The following is an 11,816-nucleotide window of genomic DNA, read 5'->3' as shown; positions in this document are numbered from 1 at the left end:
TTTTTTAAAAAATGAAGATTATTTAATTTTTTTCAAAAACATTTTTTTTAAAACTGCATCTTTTTTCAAAAAAAACTGCTTTTTTTTTTCTAGAAAAAACTGTATTTTTTCTAGAAAAAAACTGTATTTTTTTTTTCAAAAAAACTTCATTTTTTCAAAAAAACAAAAACTACGATATTTATAAAAAGTGCAATTTTTTTTAACAAAAAATCAACGTTTTAGGTGCATATATGCATATTTTTTCAAATGCATATATGTATATTTCTTATACTATAATATTCGTAAGTAATTATAAAAAATCTCTTTTTTTATTAATCAATCTATAAACATAATACAAGTATTTTATTCGATACAAAATAAAATATAAAAAAACTACAAAGATTCACAGTGTTATTATTTCTTCATATCAAGATTTCCATATTTTCTTCAATTTATCACTTTTCACCTCTTCAATATTTTTAACAAATTCTTCAAAGCCTACAAGAAAATTTTAAAAAAAAATTGATTAATGCAAGAACACTCAGAAAAATGTATAAGTATGTATCATGTAAGATTCACATGTGATTATATCATGTAAGATTCAAATGTGATTATATAATATGATATTCACATTTGATTGTATCTTTTAAGATTCAAATGTGAAATTCACAAGAAAATTAAAAAAATAATAATTAATAAAGACCACTCACACAAAATGCATGTGTGCATATTGACGTAATTCATATGTGATTCACTAGTGATTTACATGTGAATCACATGTAATTCATATGTTACTCACTTGTGATTTACATGTGAATCACATGTAATTGATATGTGATTCACTTTTGATTTACATATGAATTACATGTGATTAATATGTGAATTACATGTAATTTATATGTGAATCATATATGAATTACATGTGATTTACATGTGAATCACATGTAATTCATATGTGAATTAGATATTATATACATGTAAGTCACATGTAATTTATACATGATTCACTAGTGATTTACATGCGAATCACATGTAAGTCATATGTGATTTACTTGTGATTTATATGTGAATCATATGTGAATTACATGTAATTCATATGTGAATTACATGTAATTAATATGTGAATTACATGTAATTCATATGTGAATCACTTGTGATTTACATGTGAATCACACGTAATTCATATGTGAATTACATGTGATTTACATATGAATCATGTGTGAATTATATGTGAATCACATGTAATTCTTATGTGATTTACATGTGAATCACATGCAATTCATAATTACATGTGAATCACATGTAATTCATATGTGATTTACATGTGAATCACATGTAATTCACATATGAATTACATGTGAATTACTTATAACCGTCACACCATGATTCAGACAAAGTAATCTAAATAATTTCTGCAAAGACTTACCTGTAATTACCACCCGTTTGGACATAATTATTAAATTGAAATCTCTTTAACTGTCAGAAAGGATTAATAGCAACAAGAATATATGTTAGATCATCACCAATATCCAAAAAAATTCATATCATGATCCATATTTAAGAGGTATAGAATAAAAAGCCATATAATTTTACCATAGCATCTCTGGACACACACACACACAAGTTCCAGCCACTATAACTCAGCCACCATTCTCGTAGTTCTTAGAAATATACTCTTCATAAATGGCCTTACAGTCGCATAAATAATAGCCTAGAAATGGTTGCCATCATAAGAGAAACATCTATGAACGAATATATTTATACAAAATCAAAAAATAATTTACTGAATTGGAACTATAAACAAAAGTTTGAACTCATAAATCGAGAAAAGCTAGGAAGAGGTTATAAATACCTACCAGAAGACCAAATTCAAACGATGATACAATTTGAAACATAATCGAAAGTGGAGAGATCAGAGTTGGTGAATTGTTGCAATAATCAGATGCCTTTTGTGAATAACTTGTTCCGATATACCCTCAATATATGAAATCGCCGCCCTGAAACTCCTCAATAAGCCGTCACAGTTGATCGGCTAGTGAAGTAAACCTTAAATGCGATTGGAAGATCGTTTTCATATCTACTTGATCGATCGAGGAATCAATAGACCAGATACTTAAAAAAGAAAGAGAAAATTACAATATAATTGAAAAATCGGAAACATTACCATTTTAGAATTAGGAATATCACTGAGAACAGAATAGAGAGCTATGATATATGCTTTTTACTTGAGACGAACTTCATCAAGAGCTCCATCGCTGTTGAAGATAGTATCTGAAATGTTGATTTTGTTGATTTAGAATCCTAACACGAGCTTGAAATCGTGGACATAAAACAATTGCAAACCCTAAGTTTTTGGTATTAACTGTAATTGAAATTGAAGAGGTGAGGGCGTGAGGCAACGATAGGCTGAGAGAGATTTCTGGCAGAGGTGAGACGAAGACAGTTCCACAATCAGATGGAGGCAGAGGCAACCAACACCATCCGATGAAGTCAAAACGACACCGTTTGTAGCAAAATCGATGGTGATTGAGGTCGGAGATGAGACGAAGATGGATCTCCGGTGAGGATGAGAAAATGTGTGGCGGAGAAGGAGGATTTGGCGTCGATTTTCTAGAGAGAGAAGGAAGTGGTCGCCGATTAGATTTTTGATCTCCATCTTGTCTTCCGATCTGAACAAGGAACAGATCTGACATCTTAAACGGTATATTAGGTTGTCTCTAAAATGCCCCTGATTCATGTGAAATAAGATGCCCCCTCTTTATTCCCTTTATTATTTACGAAAATGCCATAAATCATCCTAACCTTTAATTATTTTGATCTAACGGCCTTCATTTGGTTCTTGGGTTCTCGGGAAAATTTGAGTTCTCAAATGATCATATCTCTCTCTCTCTCTCTCTCTCTCTCTATATATATATATATATATATATATATATATATATATATATATATATATATATATATAAACCTCTTGTACATCAGTTAAATATCCTTTTTTCTCCCAACATTTCAAGGACATCATTCCATATGGCTGCATCTTTATTAATTAATGAACTACCCAAAACTTTAAGAGCCAATGGATGCCCTCCACAATACCCGGCAAGTCGTTTTGCTTCTTTCTCATAACCTTATTGAAAATCGGACAGATCACCAACAATAATGTTTCCACGACTTGTAATAACTCAAAGGATCTTCTTTATTCTCCTTATCAGTATTATACACTGGACTGATTGCACACTCTCTTACCATTACAATATTTCCCAGTTCTAATATTGTAACACAAACTTCATCACTATTTTTAATCTCATTGTCCCCAAACATCCAATGACTTAACCATACTATATCTTCATCAGTTTCTTGGAGAGAAAATATAGGACCTTCATAACTCCAGGTGCGATTTGTTGTCACGTTCTGTACTTTTATGTTTAAACGACTTCCCTTTTCTGGGCCCAAAAATGCATGCACAAAGCTTATATTTATTCCTTGTATCGTTTTATTCATTGAAAACGATGGCACGGTGAATGATATTGATGAACTCTTGCTTTTATGAGGTAACCAATCTGGAACTGCCTTCCCAGGAAAACAAGTGCTAAATATCCCAAATTCGTAAATCATCTACAATTACAACATTACATTGTATGAATTTTATGCGTATTAGTGTGTGTGTGTGTTTGTGAGATCCATAGAAACAACAAAGCAGAAGAAAGAGAATACCTGGACTGGGAGATTCTTTGAACGAAACCATCTTTGTATATCCCATATCGGCATCTTCTGATCTTTCACACGTTGTAAATTTGTCCACCCCAAGCTACATAATATCTGCTCATCAATTTGTGCTATAGCTTGAATTCTTATCATGCCTTCAATTTCGGTCAATGACTCAGTATGTTTGTGATACAAAGCTGGTGGGGCCCACATTTCTTGAGGGAATGTAATTTTTCTAAGTGACAAACACTTTCCAGTAAACAAATATTTGATTGTAGGTGGAGGGCACAATACCGACTTCAACATCGAACATTCTCCAACATCGAGTATCTCAAGCCTGCTAAGGCTTCTCACGCAATCAGGCAGGGAATTAATTGGATTGTCATTTAGACGTAATATCTTCAACATTGACATGCTACTGAAGTCCTTTGGAAAGGATTCATTAGATAAATTATTTCCCTTAAGCGACAAGGTTACTAGTGAAGATAGCAAAAATAATTTTGGAGTTTTCGGTATAATTTCTCCAACGGAAGAGGAAGATGCATATGATTCCATATCCTTCATCCGCATTAGAAATTCACTAGCACCTAAGCAACCGTCTAATGATAAGCTTCTAACATTCTTTAACTTGCTGATGCCAATTGGAATATTACTAAGCTTATTGCAGTAGCTCAGGTCAAGAATAACAAGGCTATCGCATCCACCAATTGACTCACACACATGAACCAAGCGTTTACAACCTTTAAGAATCAACCTCTCAAGTGCAGGTAGCCCAGAGAAGCCCTCAACTCTAACAAGCTTGCAATAACTCAAATTAAGAATCTTCAATGACCCAAGAAGCTGTTGCATTGAATATCCTCGATCTAATCAGCAGTATTATAACGAAGATATTAGTAGACTAAAAGTTGGAGTTAAAGCTTTAATTTCATACCTTTGGTTTCTTCCAAAGGCGTGTCAGATTACTGTAAGACATGTCAATAGCAACCAAATTTTCCGTTGGTAAGTCTGAAGGTATGAATTTTAAATGGAATCCATGCATGCACAACCACCTTAAACCTTTTGGAAAATTTTTGTAAGATCCATTGAGTTTTACATAATTGAGTTGGAGCAGCTTTAGCTTATCCATCTTTTTTAATGCATCTGCTCTCAATTCGACTTTTTTGCAATGAGAAGATGAAAGCATTAGGAGAAGCCGAGAAAAAAACAAACAAATTCTTAAAAAGAACTTATAGACCATTTGGGTTGGTTGAGCAGCTCTAAAACTCTTATTCACATCATCATTTTGAAAGTTATGCTCTGTCACACTACTTGATCTAGGCAATGTCTCTTCCCTCAATAAATTCATGTCAAGAATAAGACCTTGAATTCTTTGGGTACCCTATCAAAAAGAAAATTACATCAACCATTCATTGTTATATAGATGATAAAGCTAAAGAATACTCTTAATGACTATGTTGTATTACCTTGTCCTTTTTTAACAAATCGAGTGACTCCTCGTGTTTCCATACTCGACTACGCTTCCATGGCTTCTCAGGTGATTCTTTGCGAACTAAATCTCTCCCCATATCTTGAAGCAATTGATGCATCCTCAACTCATTTCTTCCTCCAATTGTGAGAAGACATCTATCAATGAGCTTGGTAATCCCATATGATGTTTGAAACCCGCACTCCTTTAATATTGTTTCTGTAACTTCTCTTTCTTTTCCAACAAAAAAGCAAGCAATGTGCTTAAAAAGTTCTTTGTAGTCCCCTGATAAAGAATCAAGGCTAATTTGAAGAGCCTTTTGTACATTCTCTTGTACATCAGTTAAATATCCTTTTGCCTCCAACATTTCAAGGACATCACTCCATACGGCTGCATCTTCATTAATTAATGAACTACCCAAAACTTTAAGAGCCAATGGATGTCCTCCACAATACCCTGAAAGTCGTTGTGCTTCTTTCTCATAACCTTTCTTGGGATCATTGTTTCCAAACGCATGCCAACATAAAAGTCCCACAGATTCAGTATCACTTAAGCCACTTAGTGCATGCTTTGTATGTTTTGGAGGAAATTTCATACGAAACAATGAATACTTTTCTGTTAGGGAGCCATCTTTGGTTGTTACTATAATCTTGCTTCCTGGATGAAAACCTTTTTTTCCAATCAACACATTGAGTTGCTCAAAGTTATCAATATCGTCAAGAACCAAAAGTGTCTTTTTCTTGGATAATGCTTTTTCAACTTTAGATGTGCATCGATCTGCATCATGCTCTTCAATATTTTTTTCCTTGAGAATGTCTCCAAGAAGCTGTTTTTGCAAATCTAGTTGGGAACATGTCTGTTGTGCACATCTTCTTCCAATGCCTTCAACAAAGCTACTTCTTTCAAATTCATGGCAGTGCAACAAATACATATGTTTTGCCAATGTTGTTTTTCCGATCCCAGGCATTCCCCAAATTGTGAGAATTTCAGCAGCTTCAGAAGATCCTCTTTTTAACCAAGAACTGATGGTATGAATAGAATTGTCCATCCCAATTAGGTGTGGCATTCTCCTTTGCAAGTGTAGTTCCAGTCTAGTAGTTATTTCTTTCATGACTTCTTCAATGACCACCGTCTCTCTTCTGAAAAAGTAATCAAATCCTATCAACTAGACACAACAGCCCATATATCAAATTAAATAAAACTGATCAATAACTAGTCTTTTGCATCCTTTTAATTAATATGAAATTAAGGGACTAATATAAAAATATACGCATAGTTTAATCAAATGGCAGGGCTACATTGTATATGTTTCCATGGCTTCGTCCCCATGAAGCTTTTCATCCCTAACAATGGTAAAAAGCTAAATCTCACAATGGTATGCTTTTAAGACCCATGGATTGTTGGATTTTTAGTGGACTTGATGTATATTGGCTGTAGTTCTCAGTACAAAAGTGAAGAAGTTTGTGAAAATATAGTATGAATGTTTTACCTTCCAGTTGCATCTTTTCCTTTCAAATCAGCAATCTCTGTAAGTCCTTTCGTCCACATCTCCAACTTACGAGCACATTGAGTTTTCTTCTCCACATCCTTTTCTGACTCAATCCTCTGTTTGTGTTCAAATAACGCTTCCCCAAAAGTGCTTTCTTGCTTTCTGATATGTGTCGGCTCGACATTGTAAAAAACAGGGAGAACAATATGATCAGAGACCCTTCGTTGCTCCAGGATCATCACGAGTTCATCCAGACACCATGTTGAAGATGCGTAGTTCTTGGATAACACAATTATGGAAGCACGAGAGCTTTTTATAGCTCTTGCAAGTTCTGGTTTAAGTTCTTCCCCAGTTTCAACCTCTTCCTCATCAAGAAAGGTAGAGATGTTTTCATTCACCAAAGCTTGGTAGAGGTGATCCATAAAACCCAGACGAGTGTCTTTCCCTCTGAAACTCAGGAAAACATCATATTTTATTGCCGCTTCTTGTTCTTCTGGTAATTCAGTGAGGATGGCCATGGAAGTACTTGAGAAGAATTACAAGAGTGTATATAAGCTGGGATTATAAGTTTCGTTGCTTCTGATTTTGGTTGTCTTAGATCTAAATTCGAGATGAATGTCTCTTGTTTGGTACTATAGTCAATGTCTGGCAGCAAAGTAGTTGTCTTCTTTTTTTTGGAAAAAGCATTATCACTAACAATGTTTGGCAGCAAAGTAATCTTCTTTTTTTGGAAAAAAACATCACTAACATGATAACGTACGAATTATGATGTTTAACTTTTAGAAAATATTCAATACTGGCTTATTATATAGTTTGCTAAAATTAACTGCATAAAATTGTCTCTATTTTTTCTCCTCGTGGCTTATATATATTATATAAAAAAATATAATATAAGGGAAAATGGCACCAAAGCCATTATGTTATAATTTTATTTTTTATTCACTTGAACATCACAATATGTATCATTTTTTTTTTCAAATTTCTACTATATTTGAAGTTACCAATTGCCTATGTGACTACACTTTGTTCAATTAAATGGTATTACATGGATATTGGCTTATTATAACACCAAAAGGTTTAACAATTGGAGGGTTAAATTAAAGGCAAAATTTCGTATATACCCTTGCTAAACAGATAAATATCGTATTTGTCCGACCTAAAATCTAAATATCATATTTACCCTTCTTAATGTTTTTTAATATCATATATATCCAAATCTATTTTTTTTATAATTTTTATTGATTTACAATCTTTTTTACCATTTTAAAATCATTAAAACTAAAAAAACAACCAAATGGACAATATTGCCCTTCCTTTACAAATCATTGGTTTAATTTATTTAATTCCTTTTCCAAAAACAAAATTCCGCCTCACGAATTCACGATGATAAATCAATTGAACCTTAAAACTAAGTTGTACTATGGTCGTCGTCTTCCTCATGATTGTCGCCTTCCTCACCGATCCATCACCCTCCTCCGCCTCCACCTTATGTGGCCGCCACAATGTTTCAGATTGAAACTTATACTCTCTTCCGTTTGATACTACAGGATCAAATGGTTGTAAATTATTTGCTTCCATGGTTTCTCGGATCCACCATCGGAGCTCCTTCGGGTAAAACAGCTGAAACTGAACTCAAGCTTCTTCTCTGGTTAAACTCTTCTTGTACTAATATGGGGACTAACAATCTCTTAATCCCATGAATTAACCCATCTGGTCTGACTACTTCATGGAGACAAATTACTTTAGCTGAACCAACGAGTATATTCTCGCTGGAGTTTTCTCAGATTAACAACAAATGATTCTCAGCTTCCTCAACACACAATTTTTCATATGTTACTGATGCCAAATCCTCCTTCGGCCACTCCTTCGACTCGAACTGAGACGGTATGATATGAAAGAGCAACATATTATGCAGAGATTTGAGATTCCCAGGTTCAAGTAAGAACCATTTGAACTTAGGATCTAAATGTCTCTCCAAAGCTGCTTCAAATTGGTGATGTTATGACAAAAAACTCCTTCCTTAAGGGTCTGTAGAAGAAGGGCTTTCTCAACGAGCTCAGTGTAGTGCGAATCCAGAAGCACGAGTTTCAATTGATCTGGGTAGAGCTTGATTAGGTGTGTTGTTGAGGTATCTCAATTGTACTGATGGATGCAGGTGGTATGAGATACAATGTGAAGAAGAAGATCCCTAATGCACTGTAGATCGGAAAATCCACGGTGCTAATTTGTAAAAATATAATGATTAAAGACAACAAAGGGGAATATAAGGCTGCTCGTATGTCTTAAGAGGCTACCATAAGGAACACCTGATTTGTTGTATTGCATTTTAAAACTAAGGGCAATATTGTCCGTTTGATTGTTGTTGTTAGCTTTAATGATTTTAAAATGGTAAAAAAATAATAAATCAATAAAAATCATCAAAAATATAGATTTGGGTATATATGATATTAAAAAACATTAAGAAGGGCAAATATGATATTTAAAGTTTAGACCGGACAAATACGATATTTAGTTGTTTAGCAAGGGCATATACGAAATTCTGCCTAAATTACTGAACGCACACATATGCATACTGTTAAGAAGGTAAGAATGTTTAAATAGAGTTACATCTCTTGATTACATGTAATTTATTGTTATTGACAGTTAAAAATGTTTAAATTAAGTTACAATTCTTGATCATAGTCTTCATTGTTGCTCACAGTTTATTTCATTTCTTGATTACAATGACATGGAGGAGCATTGTGATTCTAGATTTGAAGAAAGTGACTTGGCCTTAAAAAAGTTTGCTTTTGTGGTGGATGAAGCTTTAAAAAATATTCTAATAGTGATGGGTGTGGTCACTCATGTCACCATATTTTCGATTTCTCACATGAAAGTCATCATACTTTCATTGTTCTTCCTTCACCTCATTTAACTGATATGAAATAGTCTTATCACATCACCTCTCACTTTTCTTTTCTTTTTAATTAATATGTTAAAATATTATTTGTAATTATATAAATATTTAAAATAATAAAAGAGAAATTTCATTAATTTAGTTAAATGATTACATAGTTTAAAATGACAAGTAAATAAAAAACAATACAAAATAAGTCTAATTGAAATATATTTTTCATGATATCCTCTCTTGCCTTCAAAACCATCTCGAGATCGTTCATGAAAAGATGGTCAATGTTTTGCGTATCACGAGTTTTTTTTGTTGTACTTACCATGCTCTTTGCTTCTCCCATCGTGCTTTCTTTTTTCTTGTCTAATTTCGCCTTTTCGAATTGCAAACGAGTTTCAAATTCAAATTATATATTTCGAAACTATTTGCCACCTTGCGCACGTCATCTCCTTTTTTTGAATCTCGATAGATCACCCTCTCTTTTTCTTCTCATCTCAACCCATCGGGCGGACTACCTCTTCGAGTTCGAGCTCATCCTCTCCATTAAAATCAAACCTTCGATGAAGTAGTGTAACTCGTCTCATAAATTTTGGTTTTTTTAAAGACGAAAGGCTGGGCTAAGAGCATCGTAGGCCCAAAAAGAAAAGAAGCCCACTTCTGCAGACCTTACATGGCATACGTAAAAACTTGGTCACAGAGCCATGCAACCTGCATAGACTTCCAGGAGGGACAATTTCGTCTTTTCATTTGTGGCAACTATTTAAAGAAGGTTGGTGGGGGTTCTTTTACACACTTTGGAGATCATATTTTAAAGCATTTTCTCTGGAGATATTGTAGCTTGAAGAACACTTGAAGAGTTCGATTTTCATCTTATTTTTCTTGGATTATGTTGGGTATTTCTAAGCTAACTTTCTTTTCCTTAATCTTAGCCATGTTAGGCTAAGTCTATCTTGGTTGATGTTGGTTTAACGCATGGATGATGAGTTATTTTGAAGATTGTTTATGGACTTGTGGTTGAAGTTTATGGAAGTATTTTCTAGTTGAACATCTTTTTATGTTTACTTGTAATTAATCATAAGTTTAGATGAACGAATGTTTATTTAGTTTGTTAATTTCTTGGTCAAGTAATAGATCATCAAATTAGCAAGCAACATATGATTTATTTGTTTATAAATGTTCATTTCTCCCAAATCATGAAAGTATTTCCTTCATAATGGAAATGAAAACATATTGATTTCCTTTTGGACTTGGTGGCTCTTAATTCTTAATGCTAGTTAATTTTCATAAATTATATGTTTCATTGATTCATGACTTTAACTAAGAAAATATGTTATGAGCTTCTATAACCATTGTACCAATTAAGAAGTGTCTAGGTTACATAAGCTTTTAAGTTACTCTATTCAGCGGTATCAAGTGTTGTCCTCCCTCCTTGAGGTCGAAGGTTCAAGTCTCATCATGGACATATGTGGAATTATAGAGTAGTTGTTGGATTAGGTGTCTAAGTCCATAACTATAATTGGTATAAACCCGAATTGATGGTAGACAGTCCTTTTGAGTTGCCCTCAAAACTAGCAATTGGACATGATGACTTTTGGAGATAGATGTTTATTTATTATTTGATTAACAAATTGAAATAAATAACTTGTTAATATATTATGAGAATAATATATTAATTAGAAATAATAATATTTAATTAATATTTAATAAGAAATTGATTAGAACAAATTTTAGGATTAAAAGTGCAGGGTCTAAAGTGAAATTGTTCAATAGTTGAACAAGAGGCTCCAGAACCTTATTGGAGAAGGGGTGGACAGTTTTTATATGGATATTCTAGGGTTTCTAGAATATCTCATGTCGATAAATATAGAGCTGAATAATTACCAATTTGAAATATTATTATTATATTAGGGTTATTCAAGGCATCCTTGTTGCACTATAAATAGACCCTCACCCCTAAGGAATTTCGGCCACTCATACCCTTGAAGAGATAGCCAAAATTCTAAGTGTTGCATAAGGTGTCTAAGTCCATAACTTTATTTGGTATATACTTGAACCGACCCGGCATGGTCCATTTGGGTTGCACTTCATCTGAACTATTAATGGTTAAACCTTTGAGAATTGTATGTTTATGATTTGTTAATATATTATAAGTTATAATATGTTAATATGAAATCATATTATTCAATTAGTATTGATGATAAATTAATTTAGAATTAATTTAGTGATAAAAAAGGTGACTAATTAAATATGGGATCTTGTATTTATATAAGTGTGGGCTAATACTCATATGGAAT

At 33.1% G+C, this 11,816-nt stretch overlaps 1 protein-coding gene across 3 annotated transcripts; it reads right to left on the bottom strand.

Annotated features, from left to right (window-relative positions):
- Nucleotides 1-286: 286 nt before the first annotated feature.
- Nucleotides 287-7,304, bottom strand: LOC145071196 (disease resistance protein RUN1-like). 3 transcript variants are annotated; one of them, XM_079018120.1, is made up of 10 exons: nucleotides 6,636-7,304; nucleotides 5,145-6,285; nucleotides 4,613-5,059; nucleotides 3,691-4,521; nucleotides 2,343-3,591; nucleotides 2,144-2,250; nucleotides 1,836-2,056; nucleotides 1,573-1,690; nucleotides 1,406-1,455; nucleotides 287-477 (listed from the first exon to the last, which is right to left on the bottom strand). In XM_079018120.1, exons 1-5 carry the CDS (start codon nucleotides 7,151-7,153, stop codon nucleotides 3,124-3,126), a joined length of 3,405 nt encoding a protein of 1,134 aa, XP_078874246.1. In that variant the 5' UTR covers nucleotides 7,154-7,304; the 3' UTR covers nucleotides 287-477; nucleotides 1,406-1,455; nucleotides 1,573-1,690; nucleotides 1,836-2,056; nucleotides 2,144-2,250; nucleotides 2,343-3,123. The 3 variants fall into 3 exon arrangements, with proteins under 3 accessions (XP_078874246.1, XP_078874245.1, XP_078874244.1); XM_079018119.1 differs by having other exon boundaries at nucleotides 1,832-2,056; nucleotides 2,144-3,591; XM_079018118.1 differs by having other exon boundaries at nucleotides 2,144-3,591.
- Nucleotides 7,305-11,816: the final 4,512 nt, after the last annotated feature.

Source organism: Lactuca serriola, chromosome 8, assembly GCF_051521515.1.
Source record: "Lactuca serriola cultivar US96UC23 chromosome 8, Lser_US96UC23_V15, whole genome shotgun sequence".
Taxonomy (NCBI): domain Eukaryota; kingdom Viridiplantae; phylum Streptophyta; class Magnoliopsida; order Asterales; family Asteraceae; genus Lactuca; species Lactuca serriola.
This window is presented reverse-complemented; position numbering and strand designations above follow the sequence as displayed.

What these genes read in the sequence shown, in the direction of transcription:
- LOC145071196 (XM_079018119.1), bottom strand. Translation starts at nt 7,153, where the DNA reads ATGGCCATCCTCACTGAATTACCAGAAGAACAAGAAGCGGCAATAAAA. An exon ending in GGAAAAGATGCAACTGGAAG is followed by an intron (nt 6,286 to 6,635) that starts GTAAAACATTCA and finishes TTACTTTTTCAG; the next exon opens with AAGAGAGACGGTGGTCATTG. An exon ending in ATTTGTTAAAAAAGGACAAG is followed by an intron (nt 5,060 to 5,144) that starts GTAATACAACAT and finishes TCTTTTTGATAG; the next exon opens with GGTACCCAAAGAATTCAAGG.